Raw genomic sequence first — 26647 nt, forward strand, 5'->3', positions numbered from 1 at the left:
GCTATGTTAACTCTGTAACAGAGGTACCAAAATCAGTTTCCAATCATTTTTTAAAATTTAAAAATTCTGTAAAGTCAAAAACGATGTTTATAAGACTGTACCAGCCAGACTCGCTTAGAGTCTTACCTCCACGATGGTGACTGATGGGTCTTTGCAAACAGTACTGCAAGCATTCATATTTCTTATGTGCTTAAATAGTATGGATGGGCATTCCACATTGTTTGTAATTCTTTTTTTAATGATTTTTTTATTATATTATGTTAATCATCATACAGTACATCCCCAGATTCTGATGTAAAGTTCGATGCTTCATTAGTTGCGTATAACACCCAGTGCACCATGCAATACGTGTCCTCCTTAACCCATCACCAGTCTATCCCATTCCCCCACCCCCTCCCCTCTGAAGTCTTCAGTTTGTTTCTCATAGTCCATAGTCTCTCATGTTTCATTCCCCCTTCTGATTACCCCCCTTTTCTTTATCCCTTTCTTCCCCTACCGATCATCCTAGTTCTTATGTTCCATAGATGAGAGAAATCATATGATAATTGTCTTTCTCTGCTTGACTTATTTCACTTAGCATTATCTCCTCCAGTGCCGTCCATGTTGCAGCAAATGTTGAGAATTCGTTCTTTCTGATAGCTGAGTAATATTCCATTGTATATATGGACCACAGCTTCTTAATCCAGTCATCTGTTGAAGGGCATCTCGGCTCCTTCCATGATTTGGCTATTGTGGACAATGCAGCTATGAACATTGGGGTGCATATGGCCCTTCTCTTTACTACGTCTGTATCTTTGGGGTAAACACCCAGTAGTGCAATGGCTGGGTCATAGGGTAGTTCAATTTTTAACTTTTTAAGGGACCTCCACACTGTTTTCCAGAGTGGCTGTACCAACTTGCATTCCCACCAACAATGTAGGAGGGATCCCCTTTCTCCACATCCTCTCCAACAATTGTTGTTTCTTGCCTTGTCTATCTTTGCCATTCTAACTGGCGTAAGGTGGTATCTCAGTGTGGTTTTGATTTGAATTTCCCTGATGGCTAATGATTTTGAACATTTTTTCATGTGTCTGTTAGCCATTTGTATGTCTTCATTGGAAAAGTGTCTGTTCATATCTTCTGCCCATTTTATGATTTGTTTATTTGTTTCTCGTGTATTGAGTTTGAGAAGTTCTTTGTAGATCTTGGATACCAGTCCTTTATCTGTGGTGTCCTTTGCAAATATATTCTCCCATTCCGTGGGCTGTCTCTTAGTTTTTTTGACTGTTTCCTTGGCTGTGCAGAAGCTCTTTATCCTGATAAAGTCCCATAAGTTCATTTTATCTTTTATTTCTCTTGCCTTTGGAGATGTGTCGTGAAAAAGGTTGCTCTGGCCGATGTCATAGAAGTTGTTGCCTATGTTCTCCTCTAGAATTTTGATGGATTCCTGTCTCACATTGAGGTCTTTCATCCATTTGGAGTTTATTTTTGTGTATGGTGTGAGAGAGTGGTCAAGTTTCATTCTTTTGCATGTAGCTGTCCAATTTTCCCAGCACCATTTATTGAAGAGACTGTCTTTTTTCCACCGGATGTTTTTTCCTGCTTTATCAAAGATTAGTTGCCCAAAGAGCCGAGGGTCCATTTCTGGGTTCTCTATTCTGTTCCATTGGTCGATGTGTCTGTTTTTGTGCCAGTACCATGCTGTCTTTGTGATCACAGCTTTGTAGTACAGCTCGAAATCCGGCATTGTGATGCCCCCAGCTTTGTTTTTCCTTTTCAACAGTTCCTTGGAGATTCGGGGCCTTTTCTGGTTCCATACAAATTTAAGGACTATTTGTTCCAGTTCTTTGAAAAATGTCCTCGGTATTTTGATCGGGATAGCATTGAAAGTGTAGATTGCTCTGGGTAGTATGGACATTTTAACTATGTTAATTCTTCCAATCCATGAGCATGGAATATTTTTCCATCTTTTTATGTCTTCCTCAATATCTTTCAAAAGTGATCTATAGTTTCTAGGATATAGGTCCTTTACGTCTCTGGTTAAGTTAATTCCAAGGTAACGTATGGTTTTTGGTGTTATTGTAAATGGGATGGATTCCCTAATTTCTCTTTCTTCAGTCTCGTTATTCGTGTATAGAAATGCAACTGATTTCTGGGCATTGATTTTGTATCCTGCCACCTTACTGAATTGTTCTATAACTTCTAATAGTTTGGGAGTGGATTCCTTTGGGTTTTCCATATAGAGTATCATGTCATCTGCAAAGAGAGACAGTTTGACTTCTTCTTTGCCGATTTGGATACCTTTGATCCCTTTTTGTCTTCTGATTGCTGTTGCAAGGACTTCTAGTACTATGTTGAATAATAGTGGCGAGAGTGGGCATCCTTGTCGTGTTCCTGATCTTAAGGGAAAGGCTTCCAGCTTTTCCCCATTGAGAATAATGCTTGCAGTAGGCTTTTCATAGATGGCTTTTATGAGATTGAGAAATGTACCCTCTATTCCTACACTCTGAAGGGTTTTAATCAGGAAAGGATGCTGTATTTTGTCAAATGCTTTTTCTGCATCAATTGAGAGGATCATATGGTTCTTGAGTCTTTTCTTGTTGATATGATGTATCACATTGATTGATTTGCGAGTGTTGAACCATGCTTGCATCCCAGGTATGAATCCCACTTGGTCATGATGGATAATCCTTTTAATGTACTGTTGGATTCTATTAGCAAGGATCTTGTTGAGGATTTTGGCATCCATATTCATTAGAGAAATCGGTCTGTAATTCTCCTTTTTGAGGGGGTCTTTGCCTGGTTTGGGGATCAAGGTAATATTAGCCTCATAGAATGAGTTTGGTAGCTTTCCTTCTGTTTCTATTTTTTGAAATAGCTTTAGGAGAATAGGTATTATTTCTTCTTTGAATGTTTGGTAGAATTCCCCAGGAAAACCATCTGGGCCTGGAGATTTATTATTTGGAAGGTTGTTTATTACTGACTCAATTTCTTCCTAGTTAATTGGCCTGTTTAAGAAATCTATTTCTTCCTGTTTCAGTCTTGGTAGAACATTGTTTGTAATTCTAACATCATTCTCTGAATCTATGTGGAATAAGCTAAGCGAATGGAACTCACACAGGCATTTCTTTAGAATGCAATGGTATACAATAATTTTTAAATAACACCCAATTAAAAAAAATAGAAGCTCAGGTCATATCCATCAGTATAGACAGAAAACACAGAAAAAGTTCCTCTCCCACCTTCTCCCTGATACATCAACACTCATAAAGACAATGCCATAAAAAGGGAAATGGGTGATGGGTTAGTAGAGGGCAGTTTCACCACCCAGAGATACAGATGTGCAAAACAGAAATTAAATTATAAAAATGTAGAATTCTGGGGCATCTGGGTGGCTCAGGTCATGATCTCAGGGTCCTGAGATCAAGCCCCACATCAAGTTCCCTGCTCAATGGGAGTCTGCTTCTCCCTCTCCCAGATCAATACAATCTTTAAAAAAAAATGTAGAATTCCTATCACTTTTGCAAATCTGTATTTGAGAAATGACGTTCATACCTGCTTAAAAGCTTATTGAGTGAATGAATATAGAACTTAATGCAAATAATGAGGGGGCTAACTGTTTGAGGATCAGGGACTTTTTTTTTAAGATTTTATTCATCCGTTTGAGAGAGCGTGTGCACACGCATGCACATGAACAAGGCAGAGGGGAGAAGGAGAGGGAGAAGAAGAATCCCCACTGAGTAAGGAACTGAGGTGGACGTGGGGCTTGTGGGGCTCGATAAACCCCGAGACCATGACCTGAACCAACTGAAATCAAGAGTTGGTTGCTTAACCAACTGAGCCACCCAGGCACCCCTCCAAAAGCCATTTTGAAAAAAGGAATGTGTTAGTTCGTTATAAAATGAGATATTTAATAATATTTTACTTTTTGTCCTGTATTTTTGTACTGCCTTGTTTACATGTTCTACAGCAACACCATCGTATACAACTTTCTGTCATGCCCTAAGCGTTCTGCATCTGTGCTGCTCAAGGAGGGTACCATTAGCCACAGGTGGGCACTGAGTTCTTGAAATGGAACAAGGAAACTCAAGTTTGATGGTATTTCATTTCAATCAATGTGAATTCAAATAACCCCATGTGGCCAGTGGCCACCTCCCTGGAAGTACAGCTCTGATGAATAAATGCGCTTTCATTTTCCATTTGTTTCACAGAGGGCTTTCACCTTTCCTTTACAACCTTGCTCAAGGTCATCTCAGCCCTGCAGCGTGCTTCTGCAGACCACTCTGCAATTCAAAGCTTCTCCACTAAACAGAGAGCACTCCAGTACTGACTTCCCTTGGAATACTGGAATCTGCATAAAAATGGGACAATGGCTTACTAAATTCTGTCATCTCAGCATCAGGCAAAGGGCATGACCTGTGGCAGGTTCTCATTACATTTTTGTGAAATGAACAGAAAGGAGCTATCAGTAGCTGATTATACAGGGAAGTTCTAAGCGAAAATTTCACGTTTGTGGAAAACTATCCTTTTGCCTGCCATCTATTTTCTTATTCACAACCATAAAAGCCATTCCTACCTTATTGAAATCCTAGCTAAGCAGCAGAGGTGGTTTTTCTGCTAAAGTAATTCCAAGGGTGTCTGACCAGATAAGCCATATGGCAACCTTGCAATTTACAGCTGCAACTCGTCTGCTCGCTCACCCTCAGAGATGGCTGGTCATGAAGCAGGAGAGCAGACGCTCACTCCATCACGCTGCAAACCTAAAAGCAACACCAAACGCAGAACACTCACCATCACCAACATCAAAGTCCTTGAATGCCAGCTCTGAGCCTGAATCGTCAAGAAGGATTTCGCCATTCAGCGTGAACAACATGGTGTGCTCTGTCATATCTACCATGCACCCCACAACGTCGCCCGCTTGCCAAGAGCGCCCGTAGTGTTCGTTACCCTGGTGCCACCGCTGAGCCTAGGGACAGAAGAGTCGCCTGTCACAGGAAAAGCCAGGAGAACGGGACCCACCCACCCACCACTGCTGGCATGACTCCCAGCAGCTCCTTCTATGAACACAGCAGGAGGAGGGGCTCAGGTCAACGCAAGCACCGGTGTGGCGTGATGCCCTAGCTGACCGGTCGTTGCCTGGGAATTCCGAATGCCTCCTACTAACATCGTATGTTATTGAATCTTGAGGAAAGACCCCAAGCCTATTTCATTATTTTGAGAAACAGTTAATTTAAAAATCTAACCCAAAATACTTTCTATTAAAAAAAAAAACCTCTAAGTCTTTAGAAATTAATTTTTCTCACTAAAACAAATGCTTCCCAGGATATGGGTTGTTTTTATCTATTCCCCAAAATACAAAGACTGAAGCTGAGAATTTATCATTGAAAGTGACATTCTAATTTTCATCTATTTCAAAATAAAATCCCATTCGTTGGAACCAATGGCACTGATCCATCAACAAAATAGAAATCTTGAAGCATTTCAATATATACTAAAACCGAAAAAGCTTCAAATCAAACCTAAAAATATTCTTAAGATATTTACTGAAATAATGAACCAAAAATTAAATATACACTCCAACAATGTCTTTTATACATAGGTGAAATCCCGTATTACAAATACATCTCAAAATGGTTTTGATAATGTGACTGCTGGATCTCTAAATATGTTCCACTGACTTATGGGTACAAAATTAGTTATATTATTTTGTCAAATAAATCTTTTCATTTTTCCACTTAAGAATTGCCTCCACTGTGAATTGATAGGTAAGGGGGTACAGTCACCAATGCAAAGCAATGGTAGGATTATTCCCGAGCACAACCCATTGTACTTTTTTAAAAAATCTATTCCAGTGAATTAGGTAACAAAGATGTTAAATTTTCCACATGATGTAAAAAACAGGTTCAGGAAATGTGGTGTTTCAGAACAAAGTGGGTCAGTTGTTCTAGAAGACACGATATTAACTTCTAGCCAGAAATGCTCTCCCTCACATGCATCCCTCAGTATCCAAATGTCAAATCTCCTCATGATTGTTTATGTATTGTAATTTTCTTTTTGTAATCAAAAATAACTTTTCCCCTTCATATGAGAAGGAATGCAAATTCACAAAAATAATAAAAATAAGATAGAGGAATAAAATATAATTTTATCAATCAAAAATGGCTATCATTATCCTATTGTAGCTAGTCATATACACATATTTTTTTATTTTAAAATATTTTATACAATAAAATAATTTTTAAATATTTATATAATGTCCAAGAAAATAATAAAACAAGCACCTGATCAGCTTCCATCCACCTTAAGAAAAGCTACCAATAATATTGAAAATGAAAATTTTTTGTGATTTTAAACTACATTGTCTTCAGCATTCTCATGGCTATTAAATGTGTATACCTATCATTTATTATTGCTTGAGGATAAGTCCTTCTATGGAATTGCTATGTTAAAGCCTATGCATTTTTAATCAGCATATGCATTTTTAACACTCCTGATAGACAAAAATGATTCCTTTTTTTGGATAACAATGGAGAAGTAATGTTTCACTTCTTGAATTTAACTGTGGGGGAGGGGGCAATGTTTTGAGATCACAAGGATAAGAGTTTCCCCAGGAACTATTTTTTCCGGGTTTGTGCTCCAGAAAGTCCTCATTTTCCTGCCCTGGGTCATGGCAGTCTACAAAATCAGGAGCCTACAAACTTGGGCATCTGGGGCTCAGCCAAGTCCACTCACCTTGAAGCCATCAAAAGCAAAGGCACGCTCATCGGAGCCAAGCTCTTGATCAGGTTGACAGCCGGGCCTGCTCCAGCCAACCCTCATGTCGCCGGCAGTGACGGCCTCGAACTCAAAATACCACCTTCCTGCCTTGACAGCATAGGTCTTCTCGGCGCGGAAGATTCGGAACCTCTCCCCGGTGCCGCTGCACACTTCGGCTCTGGCCCCTGTGAAGGCAAAGAGATCCTGGGCATCACCGGATGGGAAACTGAAGGCGGGGAGAACGACCGGTAACATCTGCAATTAAACTTACAGGGATGATGGTAACCATACCGTCTTTCTTACCGGGGCTCACATTTTATGAACTGTTTTCATACAGATAATCAGCCCCCATCCCACGGAACCAGCTTGGAGAAAGGGAAGCACAAGGGCTTCCCCTGGAGAGACTGGTCATCAGACCTCAGTCACGTTGCAAGGGTGGGCGAGGCGTCCTCCATCTGTCCCTGGTTCAGGAGGGAACTAACTGCAGGAAAAAGCCTCCCAGCCTCTTGGGGGTTTGGCAGTGGAATCTGAGATGAACTCGAGGGCATGGACGGAGAGAAGCCAATAAAAGAGATCTGAACTGTTCTGCCCAAGAAATGAATAAATATTTGTGGGTAAGAGAGAAGAAGGAAGAAGCAGCAAGAAGGTGAGGAGGAGAGAGAAAGCAACAAGGTAAAGAGATGAATAGCAGAGGGTAACCAGTGACAAATTTCCCAGACAGGATGGCTAAAGGAAAAACTTTACTAATATCTCACTCCTTCACCGTAATGTGCTAAACACACAAATGCTGTGCTTAAGTTTCGAGGGAGAAAGAAAAGTGTCACTCCAACATCAAGGACCAGTGTGGTGCAAAGGGGGGGGAGAATATATATATATGTATTTGTAAAAATAAGATGCATATGGATTGAAAATGCCAGGAGTACAAAGCCTCAGACCAAGGGGCCTGGAGCCAGGATAGCCATGAGAACACAAGCCCCTAGGTAATCACAGGGCATGGAGACAAGGGTCCACTGAGCTGACAGGTCAAAGGATATACCGTCAGCTCAGCTAAGATCTGGGTTAGACAGAAGAGAACACTGAAGTGACGTTAACCCAAGTCACACAATGCCCAGATGGAAGAATTCCAGAGCTGCCTAATGCTGCAGCCCCTGTTCTTTCCACTCCTCCTCCCATGGCAGACACAGAATCAACAGGTGCTGGTTAAGTATTAGTTCTCACGTGCTCTGCTTTTAGGAGCTGGGAAAGATTTTACAAGTAATAGAAGTTGTATAACTTTACCACTGATTTGATATGAACAAACAAGGACTACGAAAATAATCCAAATAAGCTTTCAAGAGTGCCAACAAACACACGGCCAGATCACCTTCTGAAGATTTAACTGGCATAAAGGAACAACAGACTAAGGTGTTTCTATTGATTGCAGGACATACAGGTGAACTGTATCTCTTGAAAATCTTTCAAAAGCTGGGTTAAGCTTCTGAATAGGCAACACTTTGTTGTTCCATTCCCCCCCATACACACCCATGAACACCCCTAACCACCTAGTCTGCTCCAAGCACCTGTCATGTCTCCAGCAGGGACAGCCTCAAATTCAAAATGCCACCTTGCACGCATGCTCGCACACACACACACACACACACACACACAGAGACTCACATCATGCAGTACATGCAAAGAGCTTGCTGAAAAGTAAATGTGTTAATAGAGATTAAACATAAGACATTTATAATAGTATATGGAGAACGCTGCGTGTATGAAATCCTCTGAAGAGGAAAAAGTTTGCTTCTAATACATTCCGGTTGGGGGTGGACGACAGGAGCCTGAATGGGAAACATCTCTATGGTGAAGGATAAAAAACTCTCATGTCTGTTACTTAGTAACAATGATTTTTTAGAGATAGGAAAGCAAACTGCTTTTTGAGGAAAAAAAATATTATCAGATTTTATGATACTTCGAGGCAGTTACTGCTATTAAGAAAATAGTCTTGGGGGAGCCTGGCTGGCTGATGTTAGAGCACGCGATACTTGATCCCAACATTATGAGTTCAAGCCTCACATTTGGTGTGGAGCCTACTTAAAAAAAAAAAATTCTAAATAGTGCAGTAAAAAAAACAGAAGTCAAATTTTCAGATGTAGTATTTCCGGAAGTACCAGCACACTGATCCATTACTTCCTTAAGTCATGGTTGCAAACTTCCCTGAACTAATCTAAGGCATACAGAATATGAACCACGATCCACATGGACATTTGGAAGTTACTTTTCATGAAAGAAAAAAGCTCCCGTGTAGTTATCCATATTTTTAATAATGTCAACATTTGCAGGTAAAATCGTACACCATATTCCAGCATGCACTAATAAATTAAACTCCCAATTTTCTAAAGATAAAATATTCTGTTCTTTAAAAAATTGAAATACTAAAAAACTCACAGATTCTTTTCTCCCTTTTTATGTTTTCAGGACATCGGACCCCACTCCCATACACAGTGTTTTCAAGGAAAGCAAACAAATTTTCATATGAGCTTAAATCAAATATGTTGGAAGGCAAATTTGGTATAAAAATGTAACAGATCATTTCTGTAAAAGCCACTACAAATTTCTCTTGGTGATAAGATTTACCATGAATCATCTCTATACACAGATAATGAAAATAGGGGGCAGCATATGGAAAATGTGTGGGAATCACAGGTGACAATGCAGAATTTCTTGGTCCTGGTATTTTTTTCCTGACCTTAGCTTCCACATTATTCTTCCGTTCATCGATGAGACTCGCCCGGAACTGGAAACACATGTTGCTATTCACAGACACCATTATGCAAGGGACTTGTAACCTCCACGGATCTGCCTCCAAATGTCTGTATGATTCATAGCTCCTGCTCTGTATTTTTTACATTTAGTTTAGGGCACTTACAACCATGGTTGCCAGAAGCAACAGTTCAGCATTCTATTTCTTGATAAAATACTAATATTAAATGGAAATCTGAATCTATAGAAGTTTAAAAAAAGAAAGATCCCAGGCAACCTGTCACCATTTCTTTTGCATTCCCTGTAGCATCGATCAGCTGGGCACAGAGTAGGTACTCTCTAAGTACCTAGGAGATTGAATCTAGGAACAAAGACTTTCCTGAGCCCGGACACAGGAGCTCCGGCAAATACCTAACAGGCAGTGTTAGTCTCAAAGGCATAGAGCTCTCCCCCAAATATGTAATTCTTATGCCTTCCTTAATTTTAAACACTATACATTCACAGAAGTTTGGTAAGTGATTCTAACTCATGTAAGTATCTATAAATGTTATAATGAACATAATAATAATTGACATTTAAAAAAAAGAGCCATTAGCAGATGTATTCCCAGTGAATTTTATCAAGGATATTGATACTCAAAGAAGAAATTCAGGAATTATGTCTTTAGCAAACCATGTCAAGATAAATGGTAAGGCATGATAAAATCCTGTGTTTCCGGGGCCCCAGGGATCCCAGCACAAAGAGGACAGATGCCAATGACTGACCAAATGGGACCTAAAGCGTCCATACATGCTGCACTCCAAACCCTACTTTTAAAAGATACTTACCACTAGGGGGCAGTCAAGATCTAATTATGTATTAAAAATATAAGTTACTTAAATTAAGCTATGAAGGAAGGCAAGCTAATATCTTTAAAATTTTATACATACCTAAAAATTTTCTTACACATATCTAAAATCCTTCAGGTGTGTTTACATAACAATTTTTAAAATTGTTGATACTAACCAGTCATCCTTTCAACTTCCTGGTATTATTTCTAATCAAACAATTCAAACCTTGATAAAAACTTGAGATAAGAATACCTTACACACTTTTTCAAATGTCTTAAAATGTTAGTTAAAACAATACTCCAAAGATAGTACGTTTCACGTACTGAGTTCATATTCAGTGTGTAATATATAAGCATTTTGCTGATGAATAGAAAATAAGTTATAACCTACATTTAAGTACGTAGGGTTAGATTCAATTTTATCAAAATTTTTATGTCCTTAACTTTTTTATTTTAACGTCAGCAAGGGCAGCAGAGACAGTTATATTTTTAATCTTATCCCAGTGACCACCAGATTTATTTTGCTTTATTCCATAAAATCTCTCACATCTGTCTTTCAATTTCCATGTTCACCATCCTTGTTCTGAAAATTGCAAATTTTCCAAAGCCTCCCAACTGGTCTCTCTATCTCCGAGCACTCTCCCCCTCCAATCTGTTCCTTCCCACTGTTGCCATAGTTTTATTGCTATTGTAAACTGTGATCACACTTCGAGCTTTTGCTTTAAAACTTCCTGGGGCTAGAATTCCTTGCACAAATTTATCCACATTTCTTAGCTGGGCTTTCAAGCTATTCCATATTTTGTCCTAATCCTTCCCCTTCAACCAGTCGTGTTTTCTCCCCACTTGTAGCTCATAATTTAGCCCAACTAGACTACCGATCACCCCTCAACTCCTTCTATACTTCATTACATCACATATACTTTCCCTCTGGCAGAAATGCTCTGCCTCCAATACTCTCTACTTGACATTTTTGATCCCTTTAACACCTAACTCAGACGTAGTTTTCTCCCCTTATCGATTCCTTCAATTAGAAAATAAATCTTTCTTATGTAGTTTCCATAAAGAACAGTCAAATCCCTACTACGAGGTAGGCACTCTATTGTATACGGGGACACACTGGTGGACAAGAAACAGGATCTCAGCCTTCACGGGGGGTATACTACACTAGCCTGTCTGTTGCCCATGGAACTTCGGTGAGACCACCTCGCCCACCAACAATCAATGGTTCTCTCGACACGATTCTCTCGACATGGTTCTTCCCAACTTTCAGATACCATGCCATCCTCTCATCACCACTTTTTCTTCCTAGTTTCCTCATTTCCTGCACAAACACATTCACTCCTTGAACACGTTAGCTTCCCTTATCTAAATAGCCTTCAGTGTCTTCTGCCCTATTTCTCTTCTCCTTATTTGCTGTCAACCCCAACCTTTGCCTGATTTCAGGTTCTTCATTGTCCTCAACATCTCTGCTTGCTCTGCTGACCTTGCTGGAAAGCACATGCACACGACAGACTGGCACCGCCACTAGACTGGCTCATAGTCTCCAATCTCGATGGGACCATTAATGTTTCTCTGCAATCTTTTTATCTGTTCGCAACTAGCTCTCTGATACATCCCACAAAACAGCTATTTCTAGTTTTTATTGCTGAGTGTCATCAGCAGGAGAGTAGAGACCTCCAAAAATCCTCTTTCATAAAACCAAGGAGAACACTGGAAAAAACTGTCAAAATCAACTTTTTCAGAGCTCTGGAAATTAGCCACAGTCTGGCGACAAGCTGGGACATGTTATTTGATCAAAGTGGATGAATGTTTGCAAGGACAGCAGGCTTACTGGGGTTTTCACTTGCTTTGCTGCTATCCCCTTCTTCCCAGCTACATGGCACATTGAAAACCAACAGCCTCTCAATTTCGGTGAAAATCACCAACCTAGACACCTCGAGAGGGGAACAGAATGGAGTGAGAATTCCTCCAAAGCCCAATTCACAGATAACTATCATTATTTTCCCTTAATGGTAGTTCCTTGGAAAATCCCATCTGCAAGGCTTCTCTCTATTTGACCTCTGTTTGCCCGGTGTAAACAATCATTTCCCCAAGGGCATTTGTTGACAATAATCAGAGGCAATTTTTTAACAGTGCAGCTGCCTGAGGCAGCAGTAATAGTGAGGCAAACATCAAGATGACCAAAAATTTAAAAAGAATAGCTGAGGAATGACATGTCCACAGCAGGTTGTGAAAAGTTCCAGTGTAATCCTGGCAATCCAGAATGCAATGCTCATGCCCAGGCCTGTGTGTGTGTGTGTGTGTGTGTGTGTGTGTGTGTGTGTTCAGGAAAGACCCGAGAAGCCCATAAGTTCTCAACGCTGGGATACCTTAAGGCTCCGCACAGGCAGTAAGTGAAGGCTAAGTAAGGACTGCCTGGTGGTATGTTGGAGGCATGTCCCAACAGGCACAAAAAGCCCCTCTCTCAACACAGACTGGGAGACTTGAAAGTGCCAGACATTTAGGGAAGTTTCTGCCCAAACCCTAACTGACTATAAGGTTAATGAAACAGAGACTCCAGGGGCCACACATAAAAAAGAAAAAAAAAAGTGTGCAAAACCAGTTAAGAAAGTCATTAAACAAATGATGACAATTACAAAAAGCATAATAACAAAACACAGGTGAAGGGAGATTCCAGAGATGCCATATTATATTATTTAAAGTATCTGGTTTTCAACAAAAATAGTGAGACATTCAAAGAGACAAGAAAGTATGTCTCCTACAGGGGAAAATATGAGTCAGAAATCGTCCCTAAGTTATTAGACAAAGGTTTTTAATTAGCTATTTTAAATGTGTTCAAAGAACTAAAATAAACCATGTCTAAAGAACAAAAGGAACATATGAGAATGATGTTTCACCAAATAGAGAATATCAATAAAGAGACTGAGATTATAAAAAAGAACCAAACAGAAATTCTGGAAAAGTACAATAACCGAAAATAAAAATCCACTAGAGGGGTTCACCTGTAGGTTTAAACAAGCAAAAGACAGAGTCAATGAACCTGAGGATAGAGCCACTGAAATTATCAAGTATGAAAAACGGGGGAAAAAAGGAATGAAAAACTAAACAGCCTCAGAGGCCTGTGGGACACAATCAAGTGTGCCAACATACACATAATGGACATCTCAGCAGGAGAAGAGAGGAAAAGGGTAGAAAGAATATTTAAAGAAACAATGACCACTCTCCAAATTTGATGACAAACATTCACTTACAGTTCCAAGAAGCTCAACAAAATCCAAGTAGGGTAAACTCAAAGAAATCCACACTAGATGCATTATAATCAAATTACTGAAGGACAAAGAATCTTGAAAGGACCAGGAGAGAAGCAACACAACCCATCCAAGGATCTTCAATAAGACTAACAGCCAGTGTCTCATCAGAAAACACGGGGGGCCTGAAGGCAGTGGGAGGACATATACAGAGTGCTGGAGGCAAAAAAAAGAAAAGCCAACCTAGAATGCTACATATGGCAAATCTTCATTGCTCTCTTCAAGGCTTCCAACACAGGCCAGCCCTCTCCCACTCTGCCCCCTTAGCAAATGAGCTCATTTTATATTTCAGCAGAAAATAGGACCCATGTAGCAAGAATTCCGTGCTTTGTCCTGACTCTCCATGAACACAGGTTTAACATTTCCTTCAATCCTTACCTCTTTCCCACCAAATTTAGGGGAGCAGGTATTCTCCCTATTATATTAGGCCAGTCCCTTCATCCATGCTCTGAATTCACCCCTCACCCTCTCAGACATTATACTTCATCCAGCTCCTTTCCTTTACCTTCAACCTCCTGCTTTCTGCTGGTTCTTTCCCTTAGCATAAAAAATGTCCAAAGTCTCCCATTAAAAAATAAGTTAATAAATAAAATCATTAACCCTTACTTCCTCTCTAACAGACAGCCTCAGCTTTATACTTACAAATGGAACTGAGTCTGTCCAATGCCTCACAAGCATTTCAAACTCAACATGTTTATTTTACTCTTTTTTTTTTTTTTTAGAGAGGAAGAGAGAGAGAGAAAGAGAGAGAGAGGAGGGGGGAAGGACAGAGGGAGAAGGAGAATCTTAAGCAGGCTCCATGTACAGCACAACTCTGAGATCATGACCTGAGCTGAAATCAAGACTCAGACCCTCGACTGACTGAGCCACTCAGGTGCCCCAAACTCAACATGTTTAAAGTCAAACTTGGAATCTCCCCAATATCTCAACTCTCTCTGCTCTGACCCCTGTGTTCCGTGTGAATGTGGATGTACTTGACATCTACCAACCCAGAAACCATCCCGGACACCCCCTTTGTCCTTCTGCTGATTCTACTTCTAAATGTCAAATGATTCTGTGCTGTCTGCTCTGTGCACAGTATTGGCTAAGCTCGGGGCTTCAACACTCCTCATCTACACTTCTTTTATAGCCTCCGAACTGCTGTCCTCACCTTCACTTATGTTCACATTCAATCCATACTCTCCAAAGTCATTAGACTATTTTTTTAAACTAGAGAAACCTTTTCCCCCAATCTCGGCCTCCTCTACTTCATTACCTGCGACTTCTCAAACTCTACATTGAGCTACACAAAGCTGAAATCCCCATGTGCAAGGCTCCCTTGTGGCTCCAAGCTTTTAGACATACCATTCTCTTGGAATACATGGAACTTGGGTGATTCCTATTCATCCTTCTAAATTTTACCCTACTTTACCTACTAAAGTAGGTGGTTTTAAAACATGTCTGCAAATGTTTTGTCACATTGCCTTTCAAAAACTGTGGGCTTGAGTTGGGCTGCTTTTCTGACTCACTTGTAACAAACAGAATATGACAGAAGTAATTGTAATGGACATTGATGTCTCCCCTCACACTATCTCTTATTCACACTAGGGGAAGTCAGCTGCTATGTGAAGGCACTCAAGCATCTCTGAGGTGGTCTACTGGCAAGGAACTTGGGCCTCTTGCTAACAGCCAGAGAGAAACTGAATCCTTTGGCCAACAATTATGCCATGAGCTCTCCTAGAAGCAAATCCTCCCGCCCCACTGAAGTCTTCAGATGGCCATTTCCCTGACCAACTTAACAGCAACCTCAAGAGAGACCATGATCCAGAACTACCTGACTAATCCACTCTCAAATTCCAAAACACGGAAACTTTGAGATAACATCATTAAGTCATTAAGTTTTGGGGGAAATTTGCTCCACAGCAATAGATAACCAACACACTTCCTTTACGAAGACTGCTCTGACATCACCAAGCTGAGTTAAACCGTCTATGCTGTGACACTTGAGCATTAATGCTTATACCATATAATAATGTTGAAAATTCAGTCTTCCTTCCTTGCCTCCCCTGAGAGCTATCTGTGGGCAAAAATGGTTTTACTCATTTTTGAATCCCCAGAACTAGGCACAGTAGATGTTCTATAACTATGTATTAACATCAAATGAAAATGAGGATGATTTGAAATATGGAAGTGACATGAAACCCAAACATGGATTTTATAACTCTGAACTCTTTCCCTTTCTTCCTGAAATTCACATAAGCAACAAGAAAGTAGGTAACTGTAAGGTAGCAATACATTGCCTCATAAGGGTGCAAAGAAGACAACATTATACACTGTAAATACTGTAAAATTATATGTCATAAGGATAACATCTTATGCAGTATCCAGGGAATAAGGTTATCCCTAAAAATGAATACATCAGATGTAACTGACACAGTCTATGCCCTTGACTGAAAATGTCTAAAATATAATCATCACTAGTTATTTTTTTCTGGCATATACTGCACATTTCCTTATACAGGGTAAAATGCACACCCTTTCTTGAATATCAACCCTAATTTTTTTAACAGTGCATTTCTTTTGTTTGCTTGAATGGGTAATGCAAATACGGTATAAAATTAAACAGAAATGATATGCAGCAAAATGTAAATCTCCCCTCCCACAGCTGTCCGTCAGTTATCTAGCTATCCTTCCTGGAAGCAATCACTGTCACCATTGTTTTCTGTGCCTATCCAGAATCCGTCTGTGCATGTGCAAGCGTTCACATATACTCTTTGTTATAACGCAAATTAGTACCATGCTTTTTGCAGGGTTCACGACTTTGCTATTAAACTTAATATGAAACACTTGAGATTGTTCCCTATCAGCATTTCACTGTATTTAACAGTTTCATAATATTCCATTGTATGAATGTACCATTGTATTTTTAACCAGCTCCGATACCAGAACATTAGCTAATCTGGCTTTTTGTTTTACTTCTTGGTGTGTGTGTGTGTGTGTGTGTGTGTGTGTGTGTGTGTGTGTGTGTATGAGTATGTGTTGGGGACCTCAAACAGAGACTAAACTATTCAGTTCATTTGTATTATTCTGTTGGACTGTGTAAGTCTCCTCTATTGCTTTTTTTTTTCCTTTTTTTAATCCTTGATCTCAAAATACATTTTCTCACTCCTTTCTCCACCACTGGTGTCATTCTAATATATGTGGTGTTTTTCCTTGGATAGTTTTGTATTTTTGTAAGCTGTAGAATACTTAGAAATGATACTAATGGTATTACCTTATACTCTATTCCATACTTCACTGCTTCTTAATTGCTGCATGCAATATTTTTTAACATTTCTATTATTTTTATCTAATAATATTTCCCAGAAATAAACACGTAGGATGCTTCCAGCTTTCATGATCATAAATAGTGCTGTAATAAACACATTCCCACACACCCTGACTGACCACACAGGAGTGTTTCTACATTCAAGTGTATGTAGCGTTTTCTGGGACATACTCATGGTTTCTATATAACACAAGCTTTTCACACATCAGCTTTGCCAAGTTATACTTTTAACAAAAACATATGGGTTCCTATTGTGTCAAATCCTTGTCAACACTTGAGATCATATAGCTTTCTAATTATTTTAATTTGTTGGATATAAAGCTACAAATAATTACTTCATATTGTATTTCTCTAATGATTAGGGAAATTTGAAATATCTTCATATGTTTTTCAATCTATGATGTTTCCCTTACTATTCAGATATATTGCCTATTTGTCTCTTTTTTTTTATTAAGGTATAACTAACATGTGCCATTGTATTAGTTTCACATGTACAATATAATAATCTGATATTTGTATATATTGCAAAATGATCATTACAAGCCTAGTTAACAGTGCTATGTTATCATAGGTATTAATAAATGTTTATATGCCTGATATATCCAGTTGTTCATCAAAATTTACAGTTAGTAGGTCACCTCAAAGAGGGCTCATGGGGCTGTGAAGCCAAGAGTTGTAACACTGACCAAAGACTGGAGTTCTCACTGGATGCCAGTCACTCAACAGTGCCATTTTCCTGAGAAGATGGGAGACGTAGCCACTCATAATTATGAAAATTGACTAATAATAATCCATGATTGATAATGTGGGAGAATAAATAAATGTCTGAAAGTTGAACCAAAAAAAATACATTTAAGATCAATTCACTCTTTGAAAGATTTATAAAGTCAATAGATCCATAAGAAGACTGACCATGACAAAAAAAAGAGAAACATAAACTGTCAACACCAAGAATAAAAAGAGGTGCCACTAGAGACCCTATGAACATCAAAAGGATCATAAGGGGGCATTAGAATAACTTTATGCCAGTAAATATGGCAATTTAAATGAAACTGACTTATTGAAAAAGTATAACTTATCAAAAGTGACATAAGAAGAAATAGAAAATCTACATATCTTCCATAATTATTAAAGAAATTGAATTCATAATCAAATACATTTCCTAAAGATAAAACTATATGCCCAGACAGTTTTAATGATAAATTCTATAAGACATTTATGTAAGAATAAAAAACTAACCCAAAATCAGAAAACAGGGGGAACATTTCCTAACTTATATCATGAAGCCATTACTACTCTCATATCAACAACTGACAAAGAGATGTTGCAAGAAAAGGAAATTACATACCAGTATTCCTTACGACATGCATACAAAATTTCTTAACAAAATAGCAAATAGAATCCAGCTATATATAGAAAGGCATAATACACCATGACCAGGTAGAGTTACACCAGAAATGCAAACTCTAACATTAAAAAAATCAATGTTATTTGCAATATTAGAAGAATAAAGGAGAGTAATATATAACCATCTCAATGAATGGCAAAAAAAAAAAAAAAGTATCTGACAGACTTCAACATTCAATATCCCATTCATGAAAAAAGCTCCTAACAAACTAGGAAGAAAAAGGAATTTCTTCACTGTGATAAAGGGCATCTAGACCTACAGTTAAGATCATACTTCCTAGTGAAACATTACAACTTTCTCCCTTAAGACTGGCAACAAGGCAGGATAACCTCTCTCACACCTTCTGTTAAACACTGTAAGTCTTTTCCTGTTCAATAGTCAAAAGACAAAAAGGCATGATAATTATAAAGGAAAAAGTAAATATTTTTTTGTGGGGAGAGGGGGAGACATCATGGTTATTTAGGTAGAAAAACCTATATGCTTTACACACACACAAAAAAAAAGACAAAAAGAAAGAAAAAAATGTAAGATGAATTCTGTCAGACCACAGGATGGAATAACAATATATACATACTGTGTTTCTCATATTCACAGTAAACAACTGGAAGATGAAGTGAAATGAAAACCAATTTCATTTATCGTATTTCCAAAATATCAGATACCTCTAAAAAATAATGGGCGAGACCTCCACTCTGAAAGTAGGAGACAAACTAAAGAGGACCAAAATAATTGGAAAGATAGGCCACATTCATGAACTGGTAGATTAAATATTGTTAAAATGTCAATTCTCCCCTAATTGACTGACAAAGTCCACTGTAATCTCACCAAAACCAAATTTACAAGTGGAATCTAAAATTCAAAAAGAAATGCAAGGAAAAAAGGAGACTGAAAAACCTCTTAAAGAAAAAGTTAGAGGACCTACCCTACCTGATTTTAAGATTTGTTATAAGGTTGCCGTTATAAAGACAGTAGTGTGGTATTGACTTAAGGACAGACATACAGAACAATAGAACCCAATGGTCAATAGCTACTTGACAAAGGTGCCACAGGAATTTAATGAGGAAAGGATAATTTGTTCCAAAAAATGATGCTGAGACAGCTGGATATCTATCTGGACAAAAATGAATCTTGAACTTAGTCTTTCATCACAAACAAAACAACTCAAATTAGACTACAGACCTAAATGAAAAACAAAATAATATAACTTCTAGAAGAAAGCACAAGAGAAAATATTTGTTTTTGCATAGGTAAATATTTCTCAGGACATAAAATATACAACCATAAAGGGGAAAAAATTGTAAATGGACTTCATTAAAATTAAGAATGTTCTGCTCTCTGAAAGATTTCACTGAGAAAATGAAAGCACAACCCACAAACTGTGAGGAATTATTTCCAATATCTGACATAGTCCTTATATACAGAAAATTTGTGTGTGTGTGCATATGTGTATAAAATATATATAATTACATATACTTACAATTCAATAAAAAGAAGACAAAACAACCCAATATTTTAAATGGATATAGATTTGAAAAAAAAAATACTTATACCAATGGCCAAAAAGTACAAGAAAAAATTTCAACATTATTATTCACAAGAAGAATGAGAATTAAAACTGTAAGATCCCATTTTGCATCTACCAGAATGGTTAAAATCAGAAAGATTCACTACCAATTCTTGGCCAGAATGTGGGAGCAACTGGCACCCTCATACAATGGTCATGGGAGTAACTTCGCAGAACCATCTGGAATCTTCTTATAAAGACTATATCTGTCCCATGATTCAGTAATTTTACTCCCTAGATATTTATCTAAAGAGAAATGAAAAGTCTAAGACTTCACAAAGTCTTTCTACAAGTGTTCATAGCAGTTTTATTCATAATAGCCAAAACCTGGAAACAACCCAAATCTTCATCAACAGAAGCATGATTTAAAAAACTTACGGTTTATTAGAAGAGAATACTATTCAGTAATTCTGTTACATCTTAGCTTAGAAGCCTTGTATTATGTATTTCCATTCCAGTGGTCATGTGGACTACACTCTTTAAGACAGAGATCCTGGTACCTTTCATACCTGGTAGCATCTGGTTAATAAGGGTCGACCAAATATTTGTTGCTATGAAACTGACCTCAAGATAAAGTAAGGAGTTATATTATGATTATGAATATTACTGTTATCAAGGAAATATCTCATTTTACTTGAGCAAATGTAAGGGTTCAGTATCTAGTAAGAGCTATTAAGATGTTAACTACATACTGAATCAACTGGAACTCTGGAGTCAGAATGCCTGGGATGCAATTCTGCATCTACAACCTAGTGAATGGAAAGGCAGGGAAGTCTCTGAATGTCAGGTTCCTAATCTGTAAACTGAGCATACTGCATGGACCACCCCCACAGGGTTACTACTGCGATGATTATGTAATTGTAAAGGTCTTAGAAACACTTGCTGCACATGAAAAGCCTGGATTTCTGTGCACAGATACAACACTGAAAATAATAGTCCTTAAAGAATATTTAGGATACATTTTTAAAAACTTTCTATCAAAAAATATAGGCACTATAAGGAAACATACATTGTTTATTTTACTTTGCCAATTTCAAAATATAGATATTCATACCAGCTCAAACTTTAAGAAAAGGATAAAGGAATTGATATTTTAAACCATATACTTACAAGGTATTATTTAAGAGAAATGTGTTCTTTATAAAACCTCTGAAAACCCATTTCTTCAACACAGATTTACTGACTGCCCACCCTAATGTGCTTATCTTAAAGCAAAATATTGCACTAATTAGTTAATACTGCCTGTAGGTAGGAGTATAAATAATGAAGGTTCAGAAGACACTAGCTAAACAACTAAACCAACTCTTTTGAAGAACTGTTGGGGTCGGGTGGGGGCAATACCAGAGTTAAGAGAGTTAACTGCTCACCTCAAACTCTTTGGGAAGGTTAACCCCGTTTCTTCCCCTGGCAGAATCACTGTGGTCCTGAGACACACTACTAAGAGATGAATCTAATCCCTCAAGTGTCCTTCAGGAAAAAAATGCTCTGAACCACAAATTACAAACCAGATGACATCCCGAAGGACTCATCTAGTACTCCCCCCCTTTCGTTAATTATTTGGCTTTGAAGAACTACTACACAACTTTGCAACCCAAGAGGAAGAAAGGAAAACCAAAATACCATGATTCCAGGCCCCTGGGTGGCTCAGTCGGTGAAGCGTCTGCCTTCAGCTCAGGTCATGATCCCAGGGTGTTGGGATCGAGTCCCGCATCGGGCTCCCTGCTCAGTGGGGAGTGTGCTTCTTCCTCTCCCTCTGCCCCTTCCCCTGCCTGTGCCCTCTCTCATTATCTCTCTCTCCCTCTCTAATAAATAAATAAAATCTTTGAAAAACAATACCGGGATCCTGATCTGGTGCCTCCAGGTTGTAGCCATACCCCAGCAGCGTGCGCACAGCCTCACGGAGGCTGTCCTTATTAGATTTCTTGGTGCGGTCATCCAGAAGGGCGTAGGGCACCAGGCGAGGGTTTCTCCTGTTCTTTACATCCTACAGGAAGAGGAAAGGTGTTGGTCATCAAAGCAGTACTAAAACAATCATTTTGGTGATGAGACAGCCGCCAAATACAATAGAATGTGAAGCCAAGGAGGTAAAAGCTGCCCCTCCCCCACCCCCTTGGTCTTCTCAGATTACAGAAGTTATGAACCCCTAGCAATATAAAAGATGGAATCAAATGAGTAACTGCAGGCCCTCCCCAGCTGAAGAAAAAGTAAAAAATGGCAACAACAAAAGCCAACTGGAAGGATCTCTTCAACCACCTTCCATCTGTAGGGGTCACAGGGCAACGGGTGAATTTAGAGAACACAGAATTTCCTTGCACAATTGACGGACAAGTCTTTGTTACAAGAACAGCCCAATGATCACTGGTCACCTCTCAGTGATTTTAGCCTACAAACAACATATGACTGCTGTCACTTTCTCGGAAAAACCCAGCGTGTTATAGACAGCTGTTCTATGAACTCAAAGAGCCTGAACAATATGCATTAGGGTGATTCCATCAACCTGTGAAACCAGTTAATAGCAGAAGTACTGAAATACCTAAAAAACTGACAATTTATTTACGACAAAAGAGGCTCCAGGTTTAAATATGGTGGAACTGGTGTTGGCAAAGCAAGAAAGCAGGTGATCCCACTATCCTGGCAAAAGAAATCACTTCCTTCCATCCACTCCCTGAGTCTCTGCTGCAGATTTTGCCGGACTTTCCATATTTCAGGAAGCATTCCCAATTCTCAGGTTAACCCGAGCATGACTAAGAGTGAGTAGGCTGTGGGACCTCCCAAACTTCTCGAAACAAATACGTTACATGGCGGAAGGGGTTTGTCTTGGTTCGGTAGGAGCAAGGACAGCTTTTCATACGGTCTTCTCCCCTCTCTCTACACATTCGTACTATTGAATACGTGAACATGGACTGACACATTGGGAGTCAAGGTCACCTAGGTCGTTAGGCTGGGAGCACCACTCCAAAGCCACCCCAAATAAACCAATGGTGTAAACATGACCCTGCAAGTCCTCTCTTTCTATGGGGTTTTAGCCCCCAAACTTTTCATCTACAGAAAGTCTGAAGCCTTGAATGACTCATCCTCTCTAGAGATGGTGTCCTGGGACTCTGTGAAAAGGAGCTCCCCGGGGAGTCGATGCACACTCATGTTTGAAAGCAGCTGTGCTAGACAGACAGAGAAGAGGTAATTCAAGGAAACTGCTTTCAAGGACTTTCAATGAAGTTCTAAACTAGATTACGTTAACAAGAAGGCGATGGAAAATTCAAGACAACACTCATTCAAGTAATCCGGCAAACATGGGCTACGTCAGTAGGGAATGTGGTGCAGGGATGGGGTGTGGCCTGGGGGAAGGAATGGGGAAATGATTCAAATGAGAGTTCTGGCAGCCTCAAACACAGCCTTGTGCTTTTATGAGGAACCGCATGCACAGGAAGGAGCACTCCCCCGCCCCCGCCCAGGAACAGAGGGACCTCAGGGAAATTCTGGTTTGTCTGACAGAGCTACGTGGTCTTCAAGGCAAGGAAGCCCTCCTCTGGCAAAGAGCCAGTGTGGACCCCTGATCTGTCTGGGGTATAAAGTTCAGGTTCTCTTGCCACACACACACACACACACACACACACACACACACACAATGCTGGAGCAGATGTAGTGTTGACATTCTCATCAGTTATGACCAGCTTAATTCAATATAAAAATATATTTCATGAGGCACATCAAGGCTCTTCAATTTTTCTTCCCTGTAGCAAAAAGTCACTGGCTTGGAAGGATTTTCGAAGTTCATTTTTTTTCAAATGAACACTTAGACTGATCCTGGACCACAGCCTACCCTGTAAGTAAGAATCCATTTTATTCCTGAAAAATGTTAAGTAAAAGCAGCCCAAAGTGAGCTGGCAAGAGGCACTGCAACAAGGAAGTGAAGAGTTTGGGCTCTGGAGTCAGAAGGCTCGATCCCAAGCAGGGTCTGCCACCTGCTAACTGTGTAGCCCTGGGCAAACTGCTCCTGCGAGGGCTTCCTGGGCACCATATGTGAATTGGGAATAAAAATGATCCCTCCCTCACGGAACTGTTGTCAGAGTTAAAGAGAATGTGTGCAAAACTCTAGACATGGGGACGGCCATCTAACTGAACAGCAAACTGCCGTGCACATTTGGTCTGGCCCGGGCACGGCTTTGAGCCTTTCTCAAACGTGAAGTCACACGAGGACATTAAATCCCCTACTGATGAGGAAAACAGTGGTGCGGGGGTCTCACGGTGACTCAGAGGTGAGGCCCATATTTGCTCTTTGGCCCCTCTGCGCTGCCCCCTCAGGACGTACTCATTGACCGTTAGTCACTCCACCAGCACCACCACTAACAGACAGAGATCCGTGCCTCTGACATCCAGAAACCTCAGAAAACTTGCCCTTTACTAAGTTTAACAAAAACTCAGTGGGTGGTAAAGCATGATCTGAATTGCTGCAAGCCTGTTTATAGGCTTATTTATCTCTCTCCGTGTCATCATGCCTACACTGTGCTGAACAGTGATTCGCATTCCGCTGTCCTGCTGAGAGCGCTAAGAAACACAGACCACATCACTGTAGCGCCATCCTGGAAGTTGAAAGGTATCTGCGTTCTGACATTCATCTGGCCCCGGGGGGTTCGAATGAGGAACTGGGACCTCTCTTATTATTATATCATCTCAACCTTCTCATATTTCAAAAGGTTCTCCTTAAATACAACCTCAGAGAGAGAAATGCCATGAAACCACGTTATAAATCACTGTTCTGGTTAAAACTCACCGTGTACCTCATGTGAACACTGAGGGTTACAGTCATCTGACTTCTGGAGTCCAGCACTGAACTGGAAATATGTACATTAAGACATGTATGTGAGGTTCAGAACAGTCATCATCCTAACCTCTCCTGTTAGGAATTATGCTGACCACCACATAAGCAAATCTCAGCCTCCATAAGCTAAATTTCCATGTACCTGTTGGATGCCATAAGTCCAGCCCTGCCGGATTCGATCCCGGGCCCACACATTATGGGCATTTTCTGCCAACTTGTCCACCATCGCTTCCTGAGATGGGGTGAGTTTGATGAAGCTCAGGTCCATTGGGGCAGGCTTATATCCACTTGTCAGCTGGTAACTACAAAGCAAAACAAAAGAAATATATAATTGGCATTTTTGAAAAAGCCAAAGCTTAAAAATCCCTATAACAGTCTTTTTAATGGCCCCAACCTACTTCTAATGGTCCGTTTAACCACAGTGGTTACCACTGTTTAGCAAGCCTGGAACGCTTCACTTAAGCTAATAACCCATTAGATAGAAAGACCACACAATCTCAGTCTTCATTTTTATGCCAATAAAAGTGAAATGAGACAACTTACCTATCTCTCAAAGTTGAGAAGGATTTATTGAGTCCCTAACTATTGAGGCTTTTCTATAGTACAAACCAAAATATTGGTTACCAATGAAAACATCTGATGGATTTCTCTTCCTATTCTCATTTTCTTCAACTTTTAAATGTTATATTAATTTGAATATTTACAGGATACTTACAGATACTAGCTGTTCATTATTTTATAGAGAAATTTTAATGCATTTATAAATTATTTTATTTGCCTTTCCTAGTTGTATAATTTAGGAAGCCTCTGGATAAGAGAATAGAAGATCCCAGGTATTTAACCATCTAAAAAATTATTAAGGCCTGGATTTTATGGAACTCTTACAAAGAGACTACTTCCATACTCTGAAATGGAGAGAGAGGACAAAAATGAGTTTAGGTTTTCATCTTTTGGAAAAAATATAAAATTGAAAATGTAAAATTTTCAGTATGTACATATTAGGGCAATAATACTGCCCTGCTCCCTACAGACATACACAGAATCACCTCATTCTACTTAATTACTGAGATTCCAACAAAACGTATTTTATAGCTGCTTCTCTTCCATTCTTCTGTCATTATATTCCTTATAATCAACTAGGCCTTGAGGTCAGGATTTGTTTCTAATCCATTTTTCTAACTGCCATTATACTTGAAATAGTGCATGGCAAGTAATCAGCCTTTATATCTATAGTTTTTGAAAGAATTAGTGGGGGGAAGCAAGATGGCAGAAGAGTAGGGAAACTTGTTTCATCTGGTGCCTTGCATTTGGCTAGATAACTATCAAATCGTTCTGAAAAATGTATGAATTCAAACTGAGATTAAGAAAAGAATTGTTGGAATTCTACAAATAGAAAAGCGACCACTTTTGGAAAGGTAGCAGGTGCAGAGAAGTGAATCAGAGGGGCTATATTGGAAGATAAACAGCAGGGGGAGGGAGTCTCTGTAAGCCAGCTACTGGAGAGTGATAGAGCCCTGGAGCATAAAATCGGTACTTTAAAAAATCTGCTCCAGTGACAGTCATCCTTGCCTGAAAGGTGCTCAGCTGGCAAAGCAGGGCAAAATCCTAGGTAGGACAGTGTGGTCTCAGGATCCCCAGGGTCATGGAACGAATGAGGGTGCCTGAGGTGGCAAAGTTCCCAAGCATTGGAGCAGGGAAACTGATTATGGTCAGTGAACCCAAAAGTGGGCTCTCAGCTCCGTTTGCCATAAACCGTGAATGGCAGTACAATCAGGCAACTGCTCTCAGATCAGGGCCCTGTAAGTGGCAGGCCCGTGAGAACCCTACTCTCTCCCCCAGGAGGATAAGCACGATGTGTTTCGCAGGTGTCTCCAGAGTGAGGTGCACACAAAAGTGAAGACTGCTTTTCCCTGAGGGTTTACTGAAGTTAAGGAG

General features: G+C 39.6%; 1 protein-coding gene across 1 annotated transcript in view; it reads right to left on the minus strand.

The window, feature by feature from the left end:
- The window catches only part of RYR2 (ryanodine receptor 2), a 445869-nt gene that overhangs the window by 239842 nt on the left and 179380 nt on the right, over positions 1–26647 (minus strand). Inside the window, 4 exon segments of the mRNA XM_034663566.1 lie at positions 4771–4945; positions 6712–6920; positions 21730–21877; positions 24855–25014. Coding sequence (XP_034519457.1) covers positions 4771–4945; positions 6712–6920; positions 21730–21877; positions 24855–25014 — 692 coding nt within the window.

Source organism: Ailuropoda melanoleuca, chromosome 6, assembly GCF_002007445.2.
Source record: "Ailuropoda melanoleuca isolate Jingjing chromosome 6, ASM200744v2, whole genome shotgun sequence".
NCBI lineage: Eukaryota > Metazoa > Chordata > Mammalia > Carnivora > Ursidae > Ailuropoda > Ailuropoda melanoleuca.